General features: G+C 40.0%; 1 protein-coding gene across 3 annotated transcripts in view; it reads left to right on the forward strand.

The window, feature by feature from the left end:
• fbxw7 (F-box and WD repeat domain containing 7) overlaps positions 1-27,703 on the forward strand; it is a 114,547-nt gene that overhangs the window by 12,886 nt on the left and 73,958 nt on the right. For 2 of the 3 annotated variants that reach the window (XM_070856413.1, XM_070856414.1), the window contains 3 exons: positions 6,679-6,755; positions 23,664-23,912; positions 24,148-24,690. In XM_070856413.1, coding sequence (XP_070712514.1) covers positions 23,733-23,912; positions 24,148-24,690 — 723 coding nt within the window. In that variant the 5' untranslated portion in view covers positions 6,679-6,755; positions 23,664-23,732. Of the gene's footprint in view, positions 1-6,678; positions 6,756-16,198; positions 16,337-23,663; positions 23,913-24,147; positions 24,691-27,703 lie in introns of those variants that run through there. The other variant, XM_070856412.1, reaches the window with a different exon arrangement.

Consider the following 27,703-nt stretch of genomic DNA (forward strand, 5'->3'; position numbering starts at 1 on the left):
GTTTTTGTCATTTTTAATGAGTTTTGGTGGTGTGGCAACACTTTGGGTCACAGGTTGTACCTTTGGCCTGTAGAAAATGGTTCCTTTTTTTTTTTTAAATTGGCACACAGTGTTTCTGCTTTAGAGATCCTGCATAAGTGACCACTTTTTGCAATTGCTTCTCTAAATGATTTAAACGTTCCTCCGTGGTATCCATCACTTGTTTTTGTAATCAGTGGTGTGTTTGACTAGGATCAATGATTGATTACAACCTGTCTTACTGCCTGGATGCCGACTCTTTGAACGATCATAGCACTTATAAAGATCAAATGCTCCACACAGCTACAGTAGTGATGTGAACTGTTGGCTTCAGAGCCATACACTTTGATTTATGGGCCTGTGTTTGGAAGCTATGGAAGCACTAGATAAATGCAATAACGAACACTTTCAACTTAAGAAATTAGGTTTCAATTATTTGATTTATAACAATGACGCAACATAAATTTTAATATCCCTAATTCTGATTCTTTTGGATTTGAGCATCCCTTAAATCATGTATGCATAACACCCACAAACGTAATGGGCGATGTATGGCCGCTTTGTGTTTTTGCATTATCAAAATACCCCAGTACTCTAAAAGGCATCTGTTGGCTTATCAGTGTTTCCATGGTAGCAGCACCTGCCTGCTCAGGTTCCTCATGATTTCCTCTGGGAGGAAACTCTTGCTCGCCACGAACATCTTTGTCCGTCTGAGGATTTTTGTGGCACACACTGTCTCAAGTGAAAAAAAGACTATTATATAAACAAGTCTTCCATGTTATCGGGAGCCAGATAAATCCTGCCAAATGTACCATGAGTATTTAATAAAAAAAAAAAAGTACCATGTGAATCCAGTTTATAATTAATGAACATCCACTGGTAGAAGTAGCATGGACAGTATTTTCACCAAAGGTCACTTTAATACATTCGTACAGAGAGCGCAAGCTTTTCAGACTTTCACTAGGATCATTGTTCACTTTGGCTCTATCATATTTGCCGACTGAATGCTGTTGTGATGCAACTTGCACAATATCAAATCAGATTTTGTTGTATAAGAAAAAAAGTCAGTCATTTCAATAATTTAAATACTGTGCAAAAGTTTTAGGCAGGTGGGAAAAATGCTGTAAATTTAAGAATGCTTTCAAAAATATAAAATTGAATTGTTTTTATCAATTTACAAAATGCAAAGTGAGCAAACAGAAGATTCATCAAATCGAAGTTTGGTGTGACCACCCTTTGCCTTCAAAACAGCATCAGTTCTTCTAAGCATACTTGCACACAGTTTTTGAAGGAACTCCGCAGGTCAGTTGTTAAATTGCTAAAAATAAACAATTACATTTTATGTTTTTGACAGCATTCTTACTTTACAGCATTTCTTCACCCATGCCTTTAAACCTTTGCACAGTACTGTATTTAGGGGCCACATTGACCTGGTCTGGCCTGTTGATGTGTGTGTTTGTCTGTAGCTACAGCACCTCTGACGTACAATATCAGAGGTTTGAGGTTCATTCAGACGACAGTAAGCACCTTTAATCAAAGAGAGTGGTGAAAATGTCTCATCAGCTTCAGTGTCGGTATATTTCAAGGGCAACATCAATAAAAAGACTGCACCTCGATAAATTGTCATTGTCATCGTTACCATTACCATGCATCTTTCATGATCATCGTCATCTGTCATTGTTATTAATAATAAAACTTAAAAAAAAGCACCACCAATAGTGCCGAATATAACTGAGCGTATTTCTCAAACTTGTAATGGAAACTTTAAAGGACGAGAGCAGATGTCTGCAAAGCTCTGAAATGATTTTCATTTGCAGTAAGATTAATCAACTCCAAATTAACAACCTGCCACAAACATGTATGATTTTACTGTTAACTCTGCCTCCTCGTTAGCTTTTGTTTTGCTTTGTAACGCCTGCTCTACATCACTGATATGGGAGCTAGTTTGCTGCAGGGAAATAATGCTCTTCCTTTTTTTTTTTAAACTGCTGAGACTCACAGCTGCAGATTGTGTCATGATTGTGATGGTCAGGTCTCAGTTGTCTGGTGTAGAAAGCTCCTGGAATTGGAGGAAGAAGCTGTTGAGAAGGTGGGGTCGGAGAGGAAATGAGGCTACATTCCAGCAGTGATTTATGAAGTGTCTTTCTTTCTCACTGTACTACTTGCTAGTTTGCAGCTGCTGCAGACAGTTCCCTGATTTTGGCAGAGCTGGACCCGTCTCAGCTGACATATTGAAAGGAAGACATTCGTTTCCACATGAGCAAAGTTGATACTCTGTAGTAATCAAGGTGATTGTTGATAATTTGAAGATTCACCTTTTTGGCTCTGTTTTTAAAACAAAAAAAAAACCTTATTTGCTTCTCACTAGTACATCATACCTACATAGCTACATGCAGAAACTTGCATATCATTCCCATTTTCAGACTGTAGTTATCGTTCAAGTTAAAAGCCTGAATCAAGCTCTCATCTTGACCACAGAGCCTGGAACTAAAAAGCAAAAGTTCAGACTTCAGAATGAGTCATGTCTTAAGCATCTGTCCAATGTGACAAGACAAGTCCTGTTTTAGCAACGCTGCTGTGTGAGAACACATCAACTAGACACCTCACACCTGCAACAGGAATTAAGGACATTCTTGTAAGTAGGAGTGGGTGATATATGGCCAAAGTATTTTATCACGGTATATGTACTTTTAGATCACGGTAACTGTATTTTTCTAGGTACAGTAAGTGATCTGTAAATTAAATAGCTAATTACCTTAATTTTATTATTTTTCTTTGATTTGAAATTTGCATACAAAGAAAAACAGATGAGACAATACTTGAGTTAAAAACAAGACTATAAACAGTAAAAGAACTTTTTTTTTTATCAAAATGGAAGCATTAAGATTTTAAATGAGAGAAATAATTCGTGTGTTACAGGTTTTGAAGTTAACAGATGCAAGTAAATCTAAAATACCAGCCTGGCTTCAAGTCTCTTCCTGCTCTGTTCACAATTTAACTCTCCTCCACTTGCCAAATCTGTACTGGTGGACACATCTCTACATTGCACAGTTTATACCTTCAAATTGCCCAACCGTACTTGTAACACTTCTCAGGGTTGTCAGATTATGTTGGAATAACAGTGTATAGTCTACAGTATGTATTATGTTTGGTATATTAAGTTTTTATGGATTAATTGCAGTTGCTGTTATATCTATTGTGTGATATAAAATTGGATCAGCCACCCCAAAATATTAAGCATTCTGCTATTAGTTATGCATTTCAGAAATAATGTTAACTGTTCATTATGGACCAAAGAGCTCTTCTTTTTGATGTACAATGAACTTTTTTATCATTGTACATCATGGAAATTTTTTTAACCTTTTTCTTACATTAGCGGTGTTGTAAGAGGTTCAGCCGCAGTTAACAAAAGAAAGGGAAAACTATACTGAGGGGGCAGTAATGCATTAATGTCATCAAGCATGCTATTATGCTTGTGTAACTCAAGTTATTTAGCAGGCTCCAAGTTAGGTTTCTTATATAACTTTTGTTATTAGCTAATTTGTCATATCATAATGACAATGTTATGAATTTTGTTATGTAAATGACATCACGTTGAACGAAGAGGAAAGGACGTTCATTAGGTTTAATACTGACATTTACTCAAATTTGATTCATTACATCAGACCAATGGAAGACAGTCAAATCACTGCTGTGTCGTCTAAATGAATCCACACATAAGGGCACATACAAGCTGAGATACTTGCAGCTTGTCTTACAACTTCTCTTCTCTACTCAGAGTGAACACATTCTGGATGAGAGCAATGATTTTGTTCATAACAGTTGCATAACTCGGTGCTTCTCTCATATTCTGACCAGAGTAACTCGCACTGAACGGAGTCCAGGAAACACTGCAGTTGCATTCCTCCATGTGGACTCATTTTATTTGGCACATCCAGGCCCAGCTGACCCAGACTGAAGTTGCAGGCATCCGTAACCTCTCTCTTTGCCTCAGTCAAAAGCCTCAGGGAAACATCCAGAAGGCTTCCTAGAAAGCGGTGGTGGCCTTTTTATTTTGCTTCTGGACACAGGAGTCGGTTGATATGCAGCTCACAGAGTGGGGTAGAGTAGAAAAGCCCCTATATCACAAAAAGCTTATACGTTATACTGTCAGGTTTTTTTTTCTCTATTCATTTTGGAAGACATTTTTTTTAGAAGACTAATTCTTTGGTATTTTGCCATTATCAGATAGTGACAGAATAGATACAGACAGGAAACATGACATGCATTAAAAATCCCTGTCTGGAACTGATGTGGGAACAATATGGCCACATGGAAAGCATCCTAGCCGCAACTTCAGGACACTGCACAAGAACATTTTACACTTTACAACAAGTGTTTTACAACACTCATAACTTCATTGTTGTGTGTGTTGACCAGTCAGCAGAGTGACTGTGTGTTTCATATGTTGTGCTCCCTTGTTTTTCTTTTTTTCTGTATTGTGCTTAATGTGATATTTGTTGCATTAATGAGTTAATACTTTCATCCTGAGCACATCCTAATGATTTATATGTTTATTTATAGATATAGATAGATAGATGGATAGATAGATCTATCTATATATACATATAGATATTAATTGATCAGTATCGGTCAAATAAAAACTGTTTTGTCCACTGTAGCTGCGCCGCTGCCCACTTTCATTCTTATAAGCTTTTCAACTTTTTCAACAAGCATTTGGATCAAGTGGGTTATGAAAATAAAGTAGGCCGAATATTTCAGTGCGTCAGATACATGTTTAATCAACCTTTTAGGTATAGGATTGGGTTCTGTATCAGCAGATACCCAGTGTTGAAAGATGTGAATCGGGACCCGGTCAAAAAAGCTTGATCATGGTGTCTCTAGAAGGTAAAGCCACACATAACATGTCAGGCAAATAAAAATGCCTTATTTCAAAACACAGCAAATGATGGTCTCCATGTATTAGTTTCTTACTGAATCAAGCATTGAATCTCCTTTTTAGTTTACAGTAAGTGTTTTATGAATATCATCATAAGTGTTTTGTATTTTTTTACTGTTTTGACTTTTGAATTATAGTTTACATTCAGTTTTGAAAGCCTTGTACCATGTCTAAAAATAATCTTGTCACGGTCAGTACCTAACTTCTCGCACCACATCTGGAAACAACCACTGGTTGCTTCATGCAACATTGTTACACAATGAACTTTTCAACTTGAGCTCTGCGCTTCATTGCAAATAAATCCTATGTAAGAATCCTGAATTGTGAGGATTTCAGTCTGTTGTCCATCTTTTTCTGTCTCACGGTTATCAGATATCCAACAGCTGGATAGCTTGTCTGGGCATCTGCTCATTTCCCAGAACCCAATGTCCATATCCAGTTTTGTTTACGTCGACTTAGAAATCCTATTCTCTCCTCACAGGCCAGCTCTTTGGCACTGCTGCGGAGCCTAGTGGACCTAATTATGTTTGTAGGCAGCTGCTCAAAACCAGCAGCTCCATTTCTCATATTAGAACACCTTTATCTGTGTTTGACCTGGTGTGGAGCAAATTATACCCAACGGGACAGATATAAGCTATCCACTATTGGAGGATTTGTGCAGTGTTGATTTAAGGTTGAGAATTTAAACAGTTGAACATATGGATTGGGTTATAGGGATGGCAGGGAATAGCTCTAGCAGCCCTACTGGTATAGACTAAGGCTTTTGTGGTCAGAAAGAGATTGTATCCAGAGGTGACAGGTGTTTCAAGCTTAACATTGTGCTACTGAAATCACATTTTACCTTTTGCTTATCTCACTCCGTGTGTTCAGTTGGCTCTTATTTTGTCAATACGCAAATCACCAAAAAGAAGGAATGTAAGTTTTATTTACTTTTCTGCTTTGATAGCATCACCTACATTATGGTTATTCAGGGGGTGAATTTTTGGCGTCCTGTATAAGTGATCTGTGTTCTCTGAAGCAAATAGCATCTCGCCAGTTCTAATTAAACTCATTCATATCATACCAGTAATGAAACATAACCGATACGAATCAGGGCCGCCACTCCATGAATGAAGAAGATTGTGAAAAATAAGGTGTGTCAGATTCAGTTGGCTACAGCTGTAAAGTCAGTGTTTTTAAATATCTAACCAACATTTAGATACATACAAGTATTTTATCCGATTTGGAATCAGTGGATGTCTAATGCAAATGCATTAGAATTGTGTAATGGAATAAAAAACATGATCAGACATCCCTATTCCATGCACAAAAAGTGAGAAGAACTCAAGTTTCTGCTTTAAATTCGCAAAGCTGCACCGTGATGGTAATGCTATTAGCTGCGCACTGGTTTGCCAGCAGCTGCCCCCTGTTCACATACAATGAGACAGAGGAAGAAATGACGCATCTGTGGCGGTGACTCACTGTTACATGCTGATGCAGGTGTTGTATGTTGTGCCAGGTTGTTAAATTGTTCTCTTGTAGTTTCTTTGGCAAAACCATTGAAGAGCTGGCATATTCTGTCTGGGCTTTGGAGAATGAACTGAAATCCCTGCATCCTTATCTCATTTCTGCGGCCCTCCCGCTTTCTCCTCTCATATTCCAGACGGCCCCATGGCCTGTTAACTCTTCGATGACCTCTGAGATTTCTGCACTGACAGCTCTTTTTCCCTCTTTGTTCACAGAAAGAATCGACCCTTAGAGTGGGATCTGGAGTGGAGAAGACCAATTGTGGCCTGAACAAAGACAGACAGAGAGAACTGTAAGTAAACACTGCCACTGTGTGAACTTCTCAGGGGTCAGGAAGTTTTTGTGTGTCTTTGACTTGTGCTCAGTGCAGTGCTTATCGCATAGGGTTACATGCAGGGATGCAGCGAGATTTGTGGTTGTTTTTGAATGGGCGAGAGTACACATGTGGTGTTTGTACAGGACAAAGAAGCCATCTAAATAGCTCTTTGGTGTATCACAGTGTATCTAAATCTTTGTTTGGACGTCGCGGTCCGTGAACAGCATTTTGCTCACAAGCTTTGTTTTCAGAAAATAAAACTTGGAATACAAACGGCGAACAAAGCAAACAAGGATATTACTCTTCCTTTGAAAAGGCAATAGAAAGTTGCCTGGCAAATATGCGCGTAGTAAAGTCTCTTTGCTGTATATATCGACCGTTTTACAGTTTCACACTTTCACTCATGCTGTCGCGAACAATCTTAATGTTGTCAGCAGCGGATAGGATGAAAGCTTGAACCCGGTTGTTTCCTAGCAACACATTTTCCATGTAAGGGTCTGTTATCAAGTACATTCATTCCCACTCCTCTACCGCCATGAATAAGTTCTCAACCTATAGTAAGCACTGGTTTTAATGTTACTGAAGGATTTATCATCATACAATAGCAAACGTATATAAAATGATAATAGAAAAGGACATTCAAGACCAGAGAAATGAGCAGTTAACATTATGACTGTTTAAGTTTTATAAATGGATACCAGAAAGGTCTACAGTGTTTTACACTAGTGTAAGCTCTCACAGCTCAAGGCTGGTGTACAGTCTTCTTTTACAGTTTATTCCAAACTGCACAACCACATGTCATTGCAGATGAAAGGCATTTTGTTTCAACGTTTACATCAGGGAGTATTACAGCAGAGTATAGTAGTAGTATACAGTACAGAAGTAACCTGATGCAGGCTTACTATGACTATGGCTGTCACGTCTTATTTTCATCACCAACTAATCTGCAGATTATTGTCTTGGTTAATCAAGTACAAAATGTCAGAAAATTGTGAAATAATGCCTATTCACTAATCCTCAGAGCCCAAAGTTCTGTATTCAAATTGCTTGTTTTGTCCAAGCAACAGTACAGAACCCAAAGATATTCAGTTTGCACTGAATTATAACATATATAGGAAAAAGCAAATCAGTAAATCAATCATCCAGTCACTCTCAGATTAATTTTCTGTCATATGACTAAATGATTAACCATTTGTTTCAGCCCCACATGTAACATCACATGACCCTGATATCACAGTCCCAGTGTAGTCATTCCTTGCCTGTCTATCCTTCACTGTGTGGTCCTTGACCTTTGTTCTTGTTTAAAATATTGGCGTTTTATTTTATAACAGAAAGTGAAACAATGAAGCTACGGTTGCCCTTAATGTCTGATTTGTACATCAGGGTGCATAGTCTACCTCAGCTCCCTTTTTGAGGATGCATAAGCCATGCGTCATCTAATGGAGTGGGGGCAAAAGTGGCACAGAGATCTAGGAGGACAAGAAAATGATTGCTGGAGTGGCTGTACGGAAGGCCCCCACCCTGTGTTTCATTGTCAGCATCTCAGACAGGATGCAGACCTTTCACACTTGCGCACGAGACACAGTGGAAGTTGTTGGAGTTGTTGTGAAGAAACGGGAGGTGAATTCCTTCAGAGGCATCTTGTGTGTGTGTGTGTGTGTGTGTGTTGGTCAGGGAGCGCTGCTGCCAATTGATATTAAATAGCTGTTTTTGGTTTGTAGCTTTATGCTCTTATTATTAGGGATCATTTAAATTTTTGGAAGCATTGTTTATTGGCAAACTTGACTAACTATCTATTTGCATTACTTAAAATTATGTTTTTATGACACAGTAACCCACATTTTTATAAGGTGAGGTTGCAAATACATCACAGTGTACCTTGAGGTTGATGCCTGTGGAGCCAAATGCACACAGTTAATGTGTTTATGGTGTATTCAGCGCTCATGGCTGTAAGGGGGAGTCTTCTTTAAAGCCTTGAGTGTGGTGCAAGTCTTGAATTATTCATCCGAGGCACGCGCCAGTGAATTAAAGGTAAATTGATAGCACATAGCAGTGCCTTGCTTGGCTCGCTGCTGCATTTTTAAAGTGTGGACTGGCACTCAAATGTCAAAATGTTAACATTGTCTTCCCACTAAAACTGTTACCCCGGTCTCAGGGACCGGATAAAGGAAATTTGATATTGAGTTTGAATAATTCAGGATGATGGTTTTGGGATTGAATTTTCATCCAAGTGCAACTTCTCTATTTGTGTCCCAGTGCTATATCCTGGTGCTTAACACTCATATGCCACAAATGCTGAATTTGTGTGAGAAATGGAGTGCTGTACTGCTGCGAAAGAGAGAAATTACAAATATTTAATCTTTAATCTTGAAACCAAACTACTTTTGATATTTACGTGGTCGTTTAGATCTTTAGATTGAACGCTGAGTAACACAGGAGCAGTGAATTTCAGTATCCCTACTCAGAAGTGCATCGCTGTCATTTCTTGAAAAGGTCCCTTTTTTGAAATTTGAATTTGAAACTGCTTCCTAAGCAGACTTTTGAAAGGAACTGAGATTTAGCCATCCTCTGTGTCACTCCCTAATTAGTCCCACACCTCTCACCCACTCTTTCTCTGTAAATAATTCAGAACAGCCTTTTGCCTGCTCCACAAATGAGTGTGCACACAATTGATAATGGAGGATAACTGGGGGCAGTAGAAAATCGCTGCTGATGCACATTTCAGAAATTCTAAAAGTCTTAAGTACTTTGACTGCATTGATTCTGTTATTTTAAATTTGGACATACATTGCCATTGATTATCTATGGAAAATGGAAGTAAAACTTCACTGAGGTAAACAGTCTGCAGCAGATAAGAACCAAGAGGAAATGAGGTGCCACGTGTATCTTTTTTTTTAAAACAAATGGTCATATTGTATACTCTAAAGAAGAACAGCCATTCTCACTGTGAGCCAAATGGGTCAGCATCTTAAAATAAGACATGACCTTCTGACAGGAGGTCATTAGTCAGCCCCACTGGCTTCAGGCTCTCTAAATGTAGTTAACCAGTGATGTACGGTTATGTGGACTTTGTAAAGACTTTCCTCCCAAGAAGAGATGATGGACACAGAAGATAAGAAGTAACTTCTTACAGCTGTCATGTTATGTTTTTCTTATTGCTCATCAGCTGTGATCACATCAGCTGTTTTTCATCGCTATGCTTTGAGGCAGCTCTGTGCTGTACTGAAAAATTAAAAGTGCAACAGGAAAAGATGGGTGATGAGAGGGTCTGTGCCGTCCTTCGAGGGGTGTGGTTAACGCTTTCTAAGTCATTCATGCTTTTGAGATCCTGCTGAAAACAGGAAACCTAACTTTGTCCTTATGGTGGAGAGACAGGAAGTTCAGACTTTACTGGACTGCTTTTTGCTTTGGCCTCGTCCTGTGAGAGTTCCTTTTCTCATGTAATATAGTGATGATTTATTATGTATGTATTATTACTATATTTAATTGTATTAAGAGAGATGGTTAGCACCTCATCACATGCAGGGTTGGTTGGGTGCTGAAAACCTGAAAAAGGTTTGAAAAGTGCTTTTGAAGAAAGTGCTTTTAAACTGCTTGGAATTCTAATTGCCTCAATATAATAAATTGCTATCTGACTGAATCTTTAGATAAAGAATTATAATAAGCCTAATTGATTTGAACATGTTTGATTTACCACAGCAGTAAAGTGCTGCAAAACCTTGAAAAGGCTTTAAAAGTGCTTGAAATTGAATTTGGAAAAGGGAGATAGGAACCCTGCACATCCCAAATTTAACCAATAACAATCAACCTTACAAGCTAACATGTACAATATGAATAAGAACACGCTGATGCTTTTAAATAGTCTCAGGTAGTGAGAATTAATCCACAGTCTGCCTTTTCCTCAGTGACTGATGTTACTTGCAGTCCTGCTTGAGTTTTCACTGTTTGCCCACTAGAGTGCAGCCTACTCAGAGAAAATCGTCTGTCTGCAAGCTCAGCCATGTGGGCATGTTGAGGATCCTTTAGTTTAATTCAAACACAAATCGGTGTCATTGGTTTAATGTTTAATTAATCTTAATCTTTCCAACTGAAATTGGATAAATTGCCTTTATATGACAGGATGCAAACAGTGGGGTGCACAGTCACTATCTGACCTCATCTGGGTTTTTTTTTTTTTATTTCAGTGCAACAAAATCTTGCGGCTTCAGGATAATTGAGGACATAATTTGCAAGCCCACTTAAAGGTATCAACCACTAATTGGTTTGAAGAGATTAATGGCGCCATGTTAAATTATTTCAGTGGTTAATCAATTGGCAAATGTGTGATAATTGTCAGCATGCCCAAATCTTATTGCTTTTTCATAGAGAGTCACCACTTTTAGTGTGGTGAGGTGGTGATTATGTTCATGGTTGTGTTTTGTTTGGGGAGTTTGTAGTCTCTAAGCTCTGTCCATAAGACATTGGTCACAACAGTCTACCTTAATACGTCTACCTTTAACAGCTTGATCTTTATCGGTCTTCTCAATGAAGACCAGGCTTTAGATTTACTCAATAGTCAGCAGTCGCAGCACAATTGACTTAATTGACAGAGGCAGTTAAATGTTTTTTTTTTCTCTTTTTTTTTGCAGAAAAGAAAGAAGTATTTGGCTCTTAAATAAGTACTTTATATTGGCACCAGGACCTGTAACAATATGATTTTGTGACAGAACTGGTTTCATTTTCAGGATGGGCAATATCCACAGGTTATTTTATCAGTGTTTACGATTTTATTTGAAAGAAAGACAAAAAGAAACCACAATATATTTATCCTGTTTCCCTGTCTTTTCTTTTTATAGCATAAGCTCTAATCATATAAATAAGTCATAGCAGTCAAAGAGGTTTTGCAACCCATTTTAAGTAGTTAATATCCCCATTAGTTTAATATATCTATGTATATGGTGTCTAAACTGGTGATAAAGAAGTGCACTGGTATCAGGTCAGCCCATATCAGGGACTTGGTTTTCAGGTGAGAGAAAAAGTGGTGCATCTCAATATAGTTGTGCAGTCTGGGAAGAGGCTCATAAGTAATTTGTCATTGCTGAAAGGCCATTTAATAAAATGTTCTGTCAGTAATGAAGAATAATAGCAAGAGGTTTCAGAGGAGAATAATTAAGGGTGAAGTGCTTGACTTTGAGTCAAAGTTTAGGAAGTTCAGGAAATGATTATTGGTCTAGTTGTGGTAGTGCTGCAGTATTTTCTACTTGATCTACATAGTTCAACCCGACTGCTGAGAATGGGAGCACATTATACATGCTTGAATGCTTTTATTAAAGAAGTGAGTAAGTTTAAAAACATTTGCTTGCACTAGCCATTTACATATGGGAAAGCATGGACAAAAGTTACACTTCAGTTAATGATCATCACTAAATTTTTACAGAGAATACTGTAGCGTTAACATAGACCTCTGACACACTGAGACACATTTAATATTCACCAAATCCCCCTTTTCTGTCAGCTGATATGCAGTTGAAAAGGCCTGAATACAGATGGAAAAATATTTTTCCTTTTTCATCATGAAATACATCAAAGAAGGTTAAATAAAGGTCATAAACGTGGTGATCTTGTGGGCCACATTAAGGGATTGGCATGTGGTGTAATGACGCCTCATTTCAGTCGACACGGGAAAATGAAACAACACTGACACAGCTTTTCTTTTTTCTTTTTTGAGCCGCCCTGTGATCATTTGTGGTGAGATGAGTCCAGTTATCATCCAGGATTGGTGGAAACTGCCTCGGCCTTCAGGCTGTGTTCAGGTTATGTTTTACATCAACCGTTGACATGCACGTCTGAACCTATTTTATTTTTTAACTTTTTAAATTAATTTTTTTCTTTTTAATTTGTAATCCAGTTAATAAAGTCAGTCATTGCACTATGAAATCATTTCGTGGAGATGGCAGTGGCAATAGCATTAAATTGCATCTCGCACTTCTTGTAAAACTAACAGCTGCCAATGCCTGATTCTTCTCCTTGAGTACAACAAACAACATGGATCACAGTATTGATCAGTAAAGCTTTTGTTCAGTTAATGCAGTGCTGAATTGTAATTGTGTGGGCCTACTATACAGTATCTTTTTTTTTTTGCAGGACAAATAATTCAGTGAAATTCATGCCATGTTATCTGACAGTTTAGTTGTCCCACTATATCGGCTGCATGTAAGCCTTGTGTCATTACGTCTTCCTCTGAAACCCTCTCCTATGGTGCAGTGAGTCTCAGCTTTATGGATCAATACTGAAGCAGTGAGCTGACACAGTGAAAAGCAATATTCATAAATAATGAATAGGGCACCCTTTCACCCTGCCCTGTCTTTCTGTCTGGGCCAAGAAAAGAACAAAAACCATAAACATGATATTTTTGCATGTGGAACAATCTGATTTAAGAGAGCTGTTGAGAGATGTTTTGTCACTGCATGGCCTTAATGTTAGATGCTGCACACATTATGTGACGGCTGCACTTCTTCAGTACAACCCCTTTGTCCTTGTTCCAGTTTGACAGTGTTACACCTTTCTATATAGATTGTTTCTGATGATTGTGGATAGTGGTCTCTGTGTTTGCTGTGCTCCATTTCTCTCCTGATGTGCTGTTTGTTCCAGGAAGATGGCAACCCGGTGTTTCAGGAAATCTCTGTTGCAATGAATCACAGTGAGGTGTCACCTTTAGTAGCACCTCCTAACAACAGCACAAAGATGTGCCTGTGAGTGAGCACGGAGAATAGCTTTAAGTGCTTCATTATTACCCTTCCCAACACCTTTTATTTTGAGCGCAATTGGCAGTCGGCCACAGCTGCACACCAGAGCATGATGCACTTCACCCAAATAACCGAATGGAGCAATAACAGTTCTGTGTCATTTTTGCAATACCTACCTAAAAGAGAGTAATGGCAGTCACCTTTAGAGTGGATCTCTGCGCAATTTAAAACAGCCAGTACACAGAACACTGAACAGGATGTATAGTCGCCCACAAATACATTTGTACACTCTGTGAATACACACTTTTATTGATCTCTTAAAGGTGTATTCAAACATGAAAGACATTAGTCAACGTTACTAGACCGAAAATTGGTCTGAGCACTGAGATGAGGCTGGTCTGCACGACTTAGAAAGCTTCAATTTGATTGAAAAATGTTGCACTTATCCCGAGGTTTCATGTTTCCGCTTCGTAATGGTACAGAGATGAAAGGAAAAAGGACCACGGTGGTGGAAAATAATGACAAAAAAACTGGAGGAGATCAGTTGGGTTCTGCGCTGTCAATTAAGCAGGCACACTCCACTTACTCTCAAGGTCCCTCAATACGTTGCTAGCTAGTCACTGCTAATGTTTGTACTGTTGGTTCATTGGCTTTTTGGTGCAAATAAACCTGGACTACAAAAGCACTCAAGCTGTTAAATTTAAATCAATAACGGGATGAGTGGTAGATGATGGTGATGCTGCTCTTACAAGGGATGTATACCAGCAGAGAGAGAATTACATATGCCACCTGCGTGGTTTGAATCAAAGTTCTGCCACTGTTTTGCATTTTAAAGTTTAGAGGACCTCTGAGACTTCATTGATAAAGTGGTTTGTAATATATATACTCTTGGCAAAGTCAGCCTCTGTGATACATTTAAACTCTAAACGCATCGGCTCCTCACTTCTGACAAGCTGGCTATCACATGTTTGAAATTTTTAATGACTTGCAAAAATGAAACAAACAATTTGTAAAAACGCTGCCAATTAAATTTCTGTTGATCAATAAATCAGTTCATCAACTAGTTGTTGCAGCTTTAAACCATAACATTATTGCCATATTTCAAGAAATTTGAAACTATCAATATATATATTCTTATTTTGATGTTCCTGTAGATTCTTGTGCCTCCTCATCAATTCACTGTTTATTTATAATTCTAAAAAAGACATTTGCTTCTTTTAGTCATGCGTGGACAAAATGTTTAGTAGTTTGCAGCTTCCACAAAGCCTTCACCATTTTTCATTCTCTTTGTGTTGGTGGTGATGGCAAAGAATAATGTTGAATAGCCATTTAATGTCATTATGTGTCTGCTATTAATAGCAAGCTGCTGCCGTTCCTTTAACAGACGCCCCATTCTTAGTTTTTGTCAACCTATCTTCGCCTTGCCGTTATTACTGCTCCTCCCACTCGCTGTTTCTCCCTCCTAAGGCCCCGCGGCTCCATTAGCTCTGGTAACCATTAGCGTCTGCACTGAATGATGTTCATGTCGTCCCTTGTCTCATCAGGTGATCAGGTCTCATCTGTGAGGCTGGGACAGATGTTGACACACAAGGATGCACTTTTACTGCTGATGTTTGAACTGGCACTAATCACAGACATGCAGGCTGTATGTATGTATCTATTTCATCCAGTTGCTCTAATAACAGCTTAATAACTGTAAATAGAGTAGATAGATTTCAATAGCTGCAAATTTCAGAATGTGTATTTTCCACTTGCCTCTTCACTTCTCCTTGATCATCATATCGTGTGACTGTTTCAGCCTTTAATGTGGTCATTTTGTTTAACTGATTATTACTGCAGTCATCAGCAGCATCTTGACTGCAGTGACAGATTATTTCCATAATATTCCTGTCTCTGGCACTGTTATTGTGTCCTAAATGATTACCCTGGACCCCTCCCCCACTGCATCCAGAATGTATCCTGCTTATCAGTCCTTCTGGTGCCTGCAGTGTGGCTTGGATTTCTTATAATACTCTGTCCACTGCTTCCTCAATTAACGGAAAAACCAGGAGCTCCAGTGTCATATGAGGGAAGCACTTTTATCGGCAAGTTGGAGGAGCTCAGTCTGAGTGGTTTACCGCTGGTGGTGGTGGTGGTGGTGGGGGGGTGTACAGTGGTGGCAGCAGCATTGACGGGGATAGCATCCTCATTGCACAGCAGCAGAAGGCAGTGGTGGGAGTGGAAAGAAACGGATGGAAATTGTGGGAGACAGAAGGGAGTAGTGGCAGACGTTGCATCCCGAGTTTTATGTGCAGTATCAGAAGAAGGTGTTTTGTGGATGTGGCAAACAGAGGGAGCTACAGCAGGAGGTGTGTGCTGTGCAGAGACAGAAGTACAACAGAGGGAGTGGAGTAAGTGGGAAGCAATCACGAGGGAAATGGACCGACAAACTGTACTTCCCAACTCAAGTGCCCTCACTTTGGATTAAGGTGAGCGTCGGCATCTGTATCATGTTGACTGTAGTTAAAACCAGCCTGATGTCAGTGACGGAGTACCTGTGGATCAGCACCATGTGGAATACATTACAGAAAAGGCTGTGAGGACAACTCAGGGAATCTAACAAGGATCAGAAAGTGGCTGCAGTTTGCTGCTTTTCTCTTTTTTTCCCACCCATCTTCTAACCCCAGAGCAGTCAGGCTACTAATAAGCAAGTCGATGTGTGGCTGTGGCTGCAGCATCATCTCCTCTCTGATGAAGAGACTGGGCCGCACAGCTTGCTGCTCAGATCTCTTCTCAAGCCATACTTCAGAACAGCTGCAGCGACTGGCCACTGGCTGCCCACCTCAAACAAAGGTAACAATGCGTCAGTGCGCACTGACACAGCCACATCTCTGTCTCCATGCCTCCTGATCAGCCAGCTGTGAGCCTTTTATGTGTTATCAGCCATGTGCAATGCAGGAAACATATGGGGCCTGACAGCATGTTGCAGAAAGCACCACGTGTGAAGTACAGCGCCCTTGTTTATCCGCTTTGGTTGTCCGAAACAATTTCTCAGGTATATGAACTGTGCTACCAGGGAGAGCAGCACAGTAATTGATTCTTTAATGGAACCAGGTGATTTAATGGTTGTCTTGCTGCCTTGACAACAGTGGACTTGCTTTCAGCTTGCAGAGTCATTTAAATGGATGCCTTCAGACTGCCTGTGGTTCAGTGATTGCTGCCCCTCATCAATTGGAGAAAAAGCTTTTCCTAATGGAAGAAATAGAAAGCCAAACAAGAGTGTGTGTGTGTGTGTGTGTGTGTGTGTGCGCGCGTGCCTGAGTGCTTGTGCTCGTGCCAGAGTGTGACTTTGCTCTAACACAAGCTTCTGTCTCATGGCTATGGCTTCTAGGGTTCCCTCTGTTTCATTGTTTGTTATGCACATGGCTGTTTTTAATAGTTGGCTGGCACTGACTGGGATTTTAAGTCCCTTCCAGAGTCCTCCTGGCATTAGGCCACTCTCACAGTAGAGGAGATTGATTCTCTTAGTTCCTGAGAAGATTTATGCCCCCATGAGTAATGATAGAAATCCACAAAGGAAAATGTTGTGGTGTTATTGGGCTGTTGCATGGCAACAATTCAAATGAAAAAGAGATAATGAGTGACAGTTTTAGAGGAGGCGTAGTGCTTATAGACAAAACTTTAATGTCACTTTTATGTTGAACACAATTCATTGTTTTCCAGAGAAAGCATTGTCACAGAATGAAGTGCTTAACTGTGAAATGAATGTGGAAAAATGTTGTCTCTCTCTCTGTCAAGCAGCTCAGGGATTGAGGTTTCACTTTCTTCCTCCGAGACATCACATGGCACCAGCTCTAAATAGAGCCATCGATTAATAGCTTCTGCGTTGAATCGGAGACACAAAAGTTTCAGCAAACGCAGTGTATTTATAGAATTTCTTGACCTCACGGGAATACTGGAACATGGTTCCTAATATTACATTTGTTACCTCAAAGAATTTATAATTGTAAAAGTCAAAATCCTCGTTGACTTTTATTAGTTTTGTGTCGCACGTTGCAGGTATGAGGTGTCAGTATGTGTCCGTCAGCTTTAAAACCCTAATATTGGGTTGTTCAGGTCTCACTAATATCCCACTGTTAATGTCTGAAAATCCAAGTGGAACCTCTACACATCTGCTGCTCAATCTGTATCTGTTACCATGTGCTTTGTGAACACCCCATATTTTCTCCACTCTCTCCCACTGTTCTATTAAGGTCACACTGGTGTGATTTATTGCTGCCATTTGGTCGTGTTCAGTCAATTTTGTTTCCTTATTGTCAACAGGGATTATATGCTAGCTGCATCCCTCAACCTTGAAACGATTGAGGCTTTTGTTAAAGCCGTATTTCATCTTTTCAAATCTGGAAATCATGGTCACACTTAAGCATCAAGCACAGAATCGTCTCATAAAAAGTGGGGTATCTTAATGTCCTCATATCTTCAGCCCTCAACTCGGACGTCACTGATTCACAGATGAGCACATATCAGTAGAACACAGTTATTTTGGCCAACATGATTTCAGTGTACAGTTATACCTCAGTTACTGGAATAAGAAAAATGATTCTTCACTCCCAAAGTGACAAAAAAAAGCCCTTTACTGGAAACTGCTATGGTGACAGATATACATTTTGTTCTGTTTCTTCAACAAATTGTGACATTTTAGTTTTAGCGCAACTTTCAAAACTGCTTCGTAAATGTCTGACCAAATTATCATTAACTGAACAGAAACTCTCATTTCTCTTTACCCTCAAAGCATTGCTTTCTCAACCAACTTAAATGAAATGGGTATTTGCTGGCATGCAACTTAAAGCGGGGGAATCACATGATTAATAGGGCGTTATGTAGGGAGTTCTGCCAGTTTTAAATGGCAAAATTGAGAGCTTGTCTTCTGTAGGCTGATCAGTACTAGACATTTTAGGCCGACACTGTATTAGTCAATATACATAGTTTCTCAATGTTTTAAATCATCTGTCATTTGCATTCAAAACATGACAGCTGTAAATTGGGCTCTGATGGTGCACAAAGAAAATGAATTCATACCTGTTGCCCACCATCACACCATGTAGAGAAGTCTGTCTAAATCCAAGTGAAGCACACTGTTGCTGAAGTGCCACAAGTTGAGTCTGTGCCCAAGGCTAAAGTAATGCCTGTGTGTCACAGCTGTGGCTTTATCTGTGAAGTGCCAACTTGGCATCACCCACCGAAGAACACCCCCCCACCCCCTCCCCCTCCATCAGCGGCCACACCAGGGACTCTCTGGATGTATGTTGCTGCTGCTTGACACGCAATATCAAGTCTGGTCGAAAAAGCTCTTGTTATTTTAAGAAAAAAGAAAGTCTTTTGCCCACTAACCATTTATATGGTTATATGGTAACCATGCTTAAAGACGCGACTAAAGATGTTCTGTCGAAGCTGAAAGCCATAAAACGATTCATTTATTTTCTGCCGTTTGGTTGCAGTGGATAAAACTGACATATCGGTGCCTTTCTTATAAATTATTATTGTGTTCATGTCAGCAAATAGTTGCCTGTGTGCACATCCAAGAGAGGAAACTTAAGCTTTCATTTGGAGATTGTGTTTTTGGTCACCAGACAATTACAACAATATTTATACACTTTTTTTTTGTTTTTTTCTGGCCTCCACCAACTCCTGATGGAAATATCTTGCTTTTTACCTGCTGAATGCTCCACTGTGTTCACCAGGTATTCACTAATCTAGTCTTTGTATTGTTTGGCCTTTTTTTTCTTCTGAAAATAGCTGCCTGTTATGTCTAAAAACGAGAGCGATGAGAGGTTGTATTCTGGGAAAGCAAAACAGTGAGCTGAATGATGCTAGCATGAAGAGTTGGTATTAATGCTCCATGGATTTGTTAGTAAGCATGACTCCTTTCTCATTAAACATTTATTCGATTCACTGTTAATATAAAATATTTATAAACACCTTAATTATCTTCATGTAATCATGATAGTTTACTGCAACCAAGATAATGTGATCAGTAGTAGAAGAAGTAGTTGAATAATTAAAACATTTGACTAAGTGGTGTGTTTGGAGGTGAACCAAGCTCATCTCTTTGTGATCATAATCCCACAACTTGAAGGGAAAAAAAAAAAAAAATCTCAGATCTAATTTTCTGTGTTTGCTCTCAGAGGCTTTCTCTCTCCTGGTCACCTGTGTCACCCACCTGCTTCAGGAGACACAAATTCGCACCTGCCCTCCCCACAGCCTCCCAAATCTATTTTTGTCTGCTTCATAGCTCTTGTAGGACTAAGAATAGAGACTGTTGAATGAAAGTTGCTTATGCAATACTAAATGTGGCAAGTCTTTGTTCACTACACATGTTGCTGGAATTACATTTGTCCATGTGGTAGCTGCCCCTAAACACCAATTCAGCAACTTCATAAGCTTCAGCAGAAGAACTATTTCCATATTTGCACCGAGTTGCTATTCTGAAACGATTTTCTGCCTGCCATTTAGAGGAACATTTGAGCTATCCAGTTGATGAGTAAATGATAACAACATCCTCAGAAAAAAAATCTGTTTTGGGTTATCACTGAACAAGAACAGTAAAGATCTTTGCCAGTAAACGAGTCAAAACCTAGTTACATTTGTCCTGCTTTAAATTGTGCGTCAATCTCTCATCCTGTTTGCACTGCTTACAATTGTTTAAACAACAACAGCAACAAACAAATTTCATGCTGTGTTTAGGAAACTAATTACGGAACCTCAGTCATTCCGGTAAAAGGCAGGGAACAACTTTAGCTATTCATAGCTTTCCTCCTCTGAGCTCACAGCAATGAACTGGCGGTCCCGAGGGGGGCTGTGCAATCTGAGATAGGTCTAATGCTTCCCACCACAGCACCAGGGCCATGCAGCAAAGACGGGGAGAAGCCTTACAAAGGGACCACTGACTTTTTCTTCAAGGTCAAAGCAATGGTTTTCACTGAGGCAGATTAAGTACACGAGCCTCCCAGAAATATTTCCCCATCTCGTATGTAGCGCATCGAGGAGATTTTTTACTACTGCAGTCTGCATAGCTGATCCTTAATTTGTCACAGTTAAGATTAGCCAGAGACCTCATGTGGGCATTTAAAAGGCCCATTGGCACCTTTTTAAAGCTGCATTAGTCAAGATTATGTTCAATTCAGCAGACAAAAATAAACCCCTTCTCAATAATGTGTGTGACCAGCAGGGAACCTCTGACTTCATGTGCCTAATGGTCAACTACCATATGCAGCTAGCGTATAAATCAAGACAATAAGAGTTCAAAACCAGAAAGAATTGTTTACTAATTAAGGATTAGAATGAGAAATTCTTGCCAAATACCCCTTTTTGTGTTGGCTGCAATAATGGGGTATGGAAGACCTCTTTTCTATTTACTGTTGGCCACTCTCAGAAATGTTATAGCACGACCATCATAGGCTTAAATCACAGTGTGCAGAGTTATGTGACAGGAAGTATATGTGCTCAGCTATAATGTTGTCTTAACTGCCTCGCGTTACACTGCAGTTGATGGACTTTTTTATGACTTTATGGCAGAGTATCTGTTATTTATTTGCATGCATTGTTGGTGCCCTTGAAAAAAGAAGATCCTCTCTAGTACGTATATCTTACAACTCGTCCTACAGCTTCACATTTATTGTTGAAAGTCATTGATAATTTGAAGCCTTCAGAATGGAGCTGCTTTGCATCCTGTCTACTCAGCCCACTACCACTTGGACCTGATAAATCTGGGAGTCATACCTCATAAGCATAAGCCCTTCTTACCACTTGAAAGTCAGTATGATAGAATGTGTGTATCAGGCTGATTTGCTTTTGTGTACTTAAAGTTAAAGTTTTGTGTTTGAGTTTGTCTTTGTTTCAGATTTAGATGTGTGTTTAAAAAGTTTTCACTCCATTTAAAAAACAAAAATTGATTTACAGCATTGAATCCTAGTGATTTATAACTAGGCTGTTTTGACTGATCAACTGAAAAGACTGGACGTTCAACGCTATGGTGCAGACAGTTTTTGTGTGTGTGGAAAACCACAGAGCTGCTAGTGAATGCAGATTTAATACATTCCCTGCATGCTTGTGTATTTTCAAAATTGACCATCTTTGGACGGGGATGTTCCAGTGCTTGCTTTGAGAGAAATGGCTTTTAGTAGAATCATACACTTGAGTGCATGTTAACAGCGCAGGCCAACAACAAACAGTTGTCCTCCATGTAACCATATAAATAAGACCATAGATGCAACGATTTAGTCAGGTCAGTGATATCGTGTGTCGGCGTGGCGTTGTTACTGTTTTAAATCCAGATGGATTGGTAATGACAGTGACATCTGAGAATTAGTTTCCTGTTTGGTAGCTTTGCCAGATGTCTGAAAGAGTGAAGTCAGTTATATTTATATAGACCCCATGTCATGAATTTGCCTCAGAGGGCTGTACAAAATACAGAACCCACTATCCTTAGACCCTTAATGTAGATAAGGAAACTCCATTTGTGGTAGCATTTGAATTTTAGAGCTGCCCAGTAATGCTGCAGAGAGGTTTGCACGGGTGTGAGATTCATCCAGAATTTATATCTTAAGGGAATGCAACTGCAGATTTGGGAGGGTGGAATTGAATAGAACAGCAATTAATCACTGCTGCCAGTAGAGGAACATGTTATTTTTATAACATTTCTTTTTTTTTTTTTTTTTATAATTCTATACTTGAAATCCAAGGGGCCCAATTTGGAAAACATTACGGGAAACACATGAGATATGAAGCGGGGGCTTTTACGTAGTCTTTTGTGTGGGAGCTCTTTGTTTGGTTGTTTTTGTTCAACAACTGTGATAATGGCCCTGCTGACAGCGTTGTCACTATACAGAATACTGAACACTGATGATTTAACTTTAGTCGGCAAATGCCAGCCAAATGTTTGGGATTTTAAAATACAAATTTATTAGTTCGTCTGTCAGCATGTAATCGTTTATGTACTAAAGGTGTGTGCCCTGTGTAGTTTGCAACAATCTGATACTGATATTAGTGAATGGCTCTAGTATTGGCCTGATTTGCCCAGTCCCCAATACTGTTTCTTGATCTCTTTCATTATCCAATTGTAACAACTCAGTTTTGTATTAAAAACAGTTTTATAAAATTTGCACATGCTTGAAGAAAAGCTTGGTGAACGAAGATGAACATGTCACGCACACAGGAGTTGCTATAAACTCATGTAACCACACAACACTTTTTTCTGGTGGAAAAAAAGCAGAATGACAGTTGTTGCAGTAAATGTAACACTGGGGTTAAAGCTCTATGACTAAACATGGCTGTTCCTTTTTATATCCTCACCTCATCACCTGTCACTCTTTGCATGTATGATGCTGCAACGCATGTAATTAAACCACTGGCAGGTAATTGACACTTAAGCACCTGTAAGTGCAGGAACATATAGACTGACAGAAACGTCAGCCCAAGGAACTCGATGCTTTGATGCTTGCAGATTAGCAGTGTTGCTAGAGTTGATTCTTGTCTGCATGCTGCGTCTGTGCCACAGCGTCAGAGGGAGAAGCTGTCTCATTGTAGATAAAGCTCTGGTGCCTGTCCTTCAATTCTACATATAGTCCGAGACATTTCAGAGGCGAGCTATGTGCTGCAAAGATAAACATGTCTTTCATTTTTCCGAAGCTCGTAGACTACACAAATCTTAAGGACAATTGTTGGACTAGCTTGTGGTACATTTAAGTCATGTTTTGCTTTTGTATTTGACAGATTGGACTTTGTTTATTGGCTTTGTTTGAAGCTGGAACACTAGTAGCTCTCAAGGCTTTTTTGCCCATCCAACGCTGTGTGATCTGAAGCCAAACACAATCACTCCCACCTTTTTTTCCTTGTCTGCTGCTGAGCAGCAACAGTGAGGCACCAAGAGCAAATGTTTAATTATTTTAACTCAGAGGCAAGAATAGAATATGAATATTCACTCTTTGTGTTGGAGGAAATAAGCAATAAGCATGCGTTTCTGTATGTTGAATTGTATCCAGTGGGAGTCCTAATCTTTCTCTTTAGCAGTTGTTTGATTTTTGCCTCAGAAACACACACTGAGTGTGGACAGAAGAACACAATGCACTTATGCTGATCATCTGTGTCTTTTGTCCTTTTGTGTGTGTGTGTGTCTTTGCAGAATGCCAAGGCCTTCTCCTCCTCAGACAGCCTAGCGAAGGTCCAGGAGGTAGCAAGCTGGCTTTTGGAAATGAACCAGGATCTGCTGTCGGGGGGCAGCAGCAGCAGGCGGAGTCGGGGGCCGGGGGGTCCGGCAGTGCGAGGTAACGCCTCCTCCACGGCCCGGGCACCTCAGCAGGCGGCAGAGGACGGTGATGAGGATGAGCACATGAACCGGGTAGTAGAGGAGGAAGAGCAGCTGCAGCAGAGGGTAAGACCAGCTGACATCCAATAAACGATATTGTAGTCACATGGAAGGATTTGAAATATAAACCTATAGGCCTAAATTGGATTAGTAACTTACAATTGTGCAAATTTGCTTAAGACCTGCACTGTGGCAACCAAGAAGGAGCAACTGTACTCTGCAAGTATAGCTTCAGCAAATGTAATCTTTCATCAGACCTTTCTTCCTCTGAGGCATTTTTTTTTTGTCTGGCGCTTCACAGCCTGAGGCGTCGCAGGTTGATGGCGAGAGAGAACAACCATGGGCGCCAAATGAATCAGGAACCAGCAACGGCCCTCGGGGAGACGAGGAAGGAGAAGACGATGAGGAAGGCCCTCCAAACGAGGTGAACGGAGGAGAGAAAGGGCCCCGATGGATGTGGGGGGCAGAGCAGAGGCGGCTGCGAGGCCAGCCACTGGGCGAAGAGGACGAGGAGGAGGAGGAAGAGGAGGAGAACAACAACAGCAGCAGTCACCAAGAGGAGGAGGAGGCGGAGGAGAGGACAGAGGGAGGGGAGGAGCAGGGAAGGGAGGAAGAGGAGAGGGAAGAGGGCGAGGAGGAAGAGGAGGAGGATGAGGATGAGGAAGAGATGGACCAAGACAGCGATGACTTTGAACATTCGGCGGAGAGTGGGAGGGAGGAAGAGGAGGAGGAGGAAGGAGAAGGGGAGGAAGGGCTGCGGTCTCCCTCTCTCAGGAACAATGTGTCTGCCCCCAATAACAACCTGGACTCGGGTTGTACACACCAAAGCTCTTCCAACAAGAAGGTAAGCACAGCTGCTGTTTGTTTAACAGTTTTCATTGGAACTACCGTACCATCTATCGAAAAAATAGTCCCTATGTAAACAGTTTACAAAGAGCTCTGAATCTTCCAGAGGTAACGGAGAACTCTGTTTCTGGAAGAGAATTCGCTGCTCAAGTTTTTAGATGTCGTTTTTCAACACTAAGGGCCCCACAAATAAAATTCCATTCACCTCCATTGTATTGGGATGTAGTCAGATATGTTAGAGATGGACAAACGAAACGTATACCATTTGTATGGCTTGACTGTGGTCTAACTGAGAAAATGTGTGATTTGGGGTGAACTGACCCTTTAGGATACTCCTGCAGCAGACACAGCAGTTTCATGACAAGTTGCTCACAGGCAGTTTGTTATCATCACATCACTACTGTAAAAGCTCCCCATGATGTATTGCGCTGGCTGTAAATGGTTCATATTTAAAACAGCAGCTCCCTCTTTTGGCATAAATGTGTCACTGCACCGCACAGTCTCTCAGTGTGCCATTCAACAGACAGTGACCAAATCTGGGATGTTGAAACTACATTTTATATTTTAAAAAGCAGACACACTGACAGATGGCAAAGTCAGACTAAAAACCTGACTTAGTGAGTGAATATGAGCTAATGATCAGCAGTGTGAGGGGACTAACTTAGGCCTGGACTGAGCAGCAGGATCTAGATTTCAACCCAACGAAACACCCATGGGAGATGTTAGACAGCACTCTCCACTACTACCAAGACCCATCTGTCCAGTGCATGATAAAAAAAGATTTTTAACCAGCTCTTAAATTACAGCTGCTGGCTACTCTTCTTCTACGTGCTTGGAACAGACTTTCAGGATTTTAGAAATGCCTTCATTTCAGGGCAAGTGTTGTTAAATGAACTTCTAGGTTTTCAAACATCAACAAATATTCATTTTTAAGGGATAATTTTGCTTTCAACTGTGACTGAGATATAATGCTAATACATGAGACATAAAACGAGGCAAGAAGAATCTATCCAAAGTAGCCCTGAAGCTGTTAAGGTAGCTCACTGTGGACCGACACCTCACTAAGACACTTGTGCAGATGTTTTCCAATCACGTTTACTTCACTGAATGGGAAGATGAAATGTATCACAACATTTTGAATGGAAATATATAATATAATATGACATGAAGCACATCACACCACTATCATCAACTCCAAAACTCAAGCAAACTCATAAATGGATAAATGCTGACTTGTATTATTTATCTCCAGAGTCAGTAAAGCAAATGATTGGAAAAACAGATTAATGATGAGTAATCAGTCTCAGAGGGTAGCCTTTCTCCATCCACTTTAATCACATTCTGTATTCCAGCACCATTTTGCTATGCAGCTTTTGATGGAGGAGTGACAGTATGAAATAAGTATAGCTTAACAGCTTCCTCGTAAAGTCTTAGTTCATGTATAGAATGTACAGATGTCTGTTTTAGGACATGTTAAAACTCCAAGCACGTTCATCGCTTACTGACTGATCGCTGGCATGATGAGTGACAGTTGTGGCTGGAAATGGTGTAGCGCTTGATGTTCAAAGGGCAAGTGTAACAGATTGTCAGATCTTTCCTCTGTAACAGAATTAATGTGCTCGGTTCAAAGGGCTTTGATGTGCTGTAGCACAGCACCACTGTTTGGATGTTGATGCTGGTGTCTCGTGTTTCAGTGATGACTGATGGCATGACTGTTTGCTGAGTGTGTTTGGTGGCCTTCACAACACCTGTATTTAAAAGGAGGAAATGGAGTTGGCCAAGACATTATCTAGAGGCTAGGGATGATTATCATAATTTGCAGTGTGTTCGCAATGCACCGACATAGATTTTGACAGGAGAAAACCAATAGATTCAAATGGCTGACATCTAAATATTGTCTTATTGTGGATATGTCATACATGTGTATATATTTAGCCCCAAAAAGCACATAAATCTTGGGAGATAATTTAGACAATGCCATCATGGTGCTGTTTGTCCTGTAGACTCCATTGTTTTTAACAGCCTGTTGTAACACACGAGTATCAGGATCATTTCAGCAGATGGTGATGAATCTGTTAAGAATAAAAACCATCCCATCAGTGCTTGTTTCAGTTAAACTATCAAATATATTTTGCATTTGTTGTATTTATATAAATTCAAGTCTGTAGCAGCATCAGCCCCTTCAGTCCAGTATTTGGCTGTTTCTTTTTAGCCACATTTGCTATGTTCTCTAAAATATACTAGAGGCAGATATCTGCATTATGAAGGAAATGAACAACACTTACATAAACAATGCTTCATGCTATCGGATATGCCACTGTTGCCTAATATAATATCTGTCGCTTGCTCATGTGGGGATTCTTGAATCCTTAAATTTGAATTCCTGAATCGTTGGGTCTCTCTTAATTAAAGAGTTTGGTCTTGACCTGCTCTTTATGTAAAGCGTCATGAGATAACGCTGTTATGAATTGGCGCTATATAAATAAAGATTGATTGATTGATTGATATTCTCAGTAGCACACCAGAGGCAACAAAGTGGACAGACAGATGATACACTCATCTCAAGAGTCAGTAATGACAGATTTGTCATCGGCGGTGTAGTCTCATGACCGACATACAGCTCAGTCCGCACCCATCTGACAATAGGAAGCTGCACGCCAGTGAAGTTTTCTTACTCCTGTTCAAGAGCATGTGTCTATCTCTTTACTGGCGCAGTTGTTTCCTGTATTATGTCAGACCTGTGATTTCAATATGGAGTGATGTTATATATATGTGTGCATGTGTGTGAGCCTTTGATGGAGATATTGCCCTTGCTTATATTGGCCTAAATATAGTAGTTATTCTGAATCTGCTCCTGTGTGCCTCTCACCATTTGACACAGCTGTCAGATAGGTTTGTCAGGGTCTTAGTCACCATAGCGGGCCAGCTGGCTTTGATCTTGAATTTACACATTTTGTTCAGCTGTGGGTCTTGTATGCTTGGAATTAGGAGTGGTGAAGAAAGAGTAGATT

The sequence above is a fragment of the Pempheris klunzingeri genome, chromosome 3 (assembly GCF_042242105.1).
Source record: "Pempheris klunzingeri isolate RE-2024b chromosome 3, fPemKlu1.hap1, whole genome shotgun sequence".
Classification (NCBI taxonomy): domain Eukaryota; kingdom Metazoa; phylum Chordata; class Actinopteri; order Acropomatiformes; family Pempheridae; genus Pempheris; species Pempheris klunzingeri.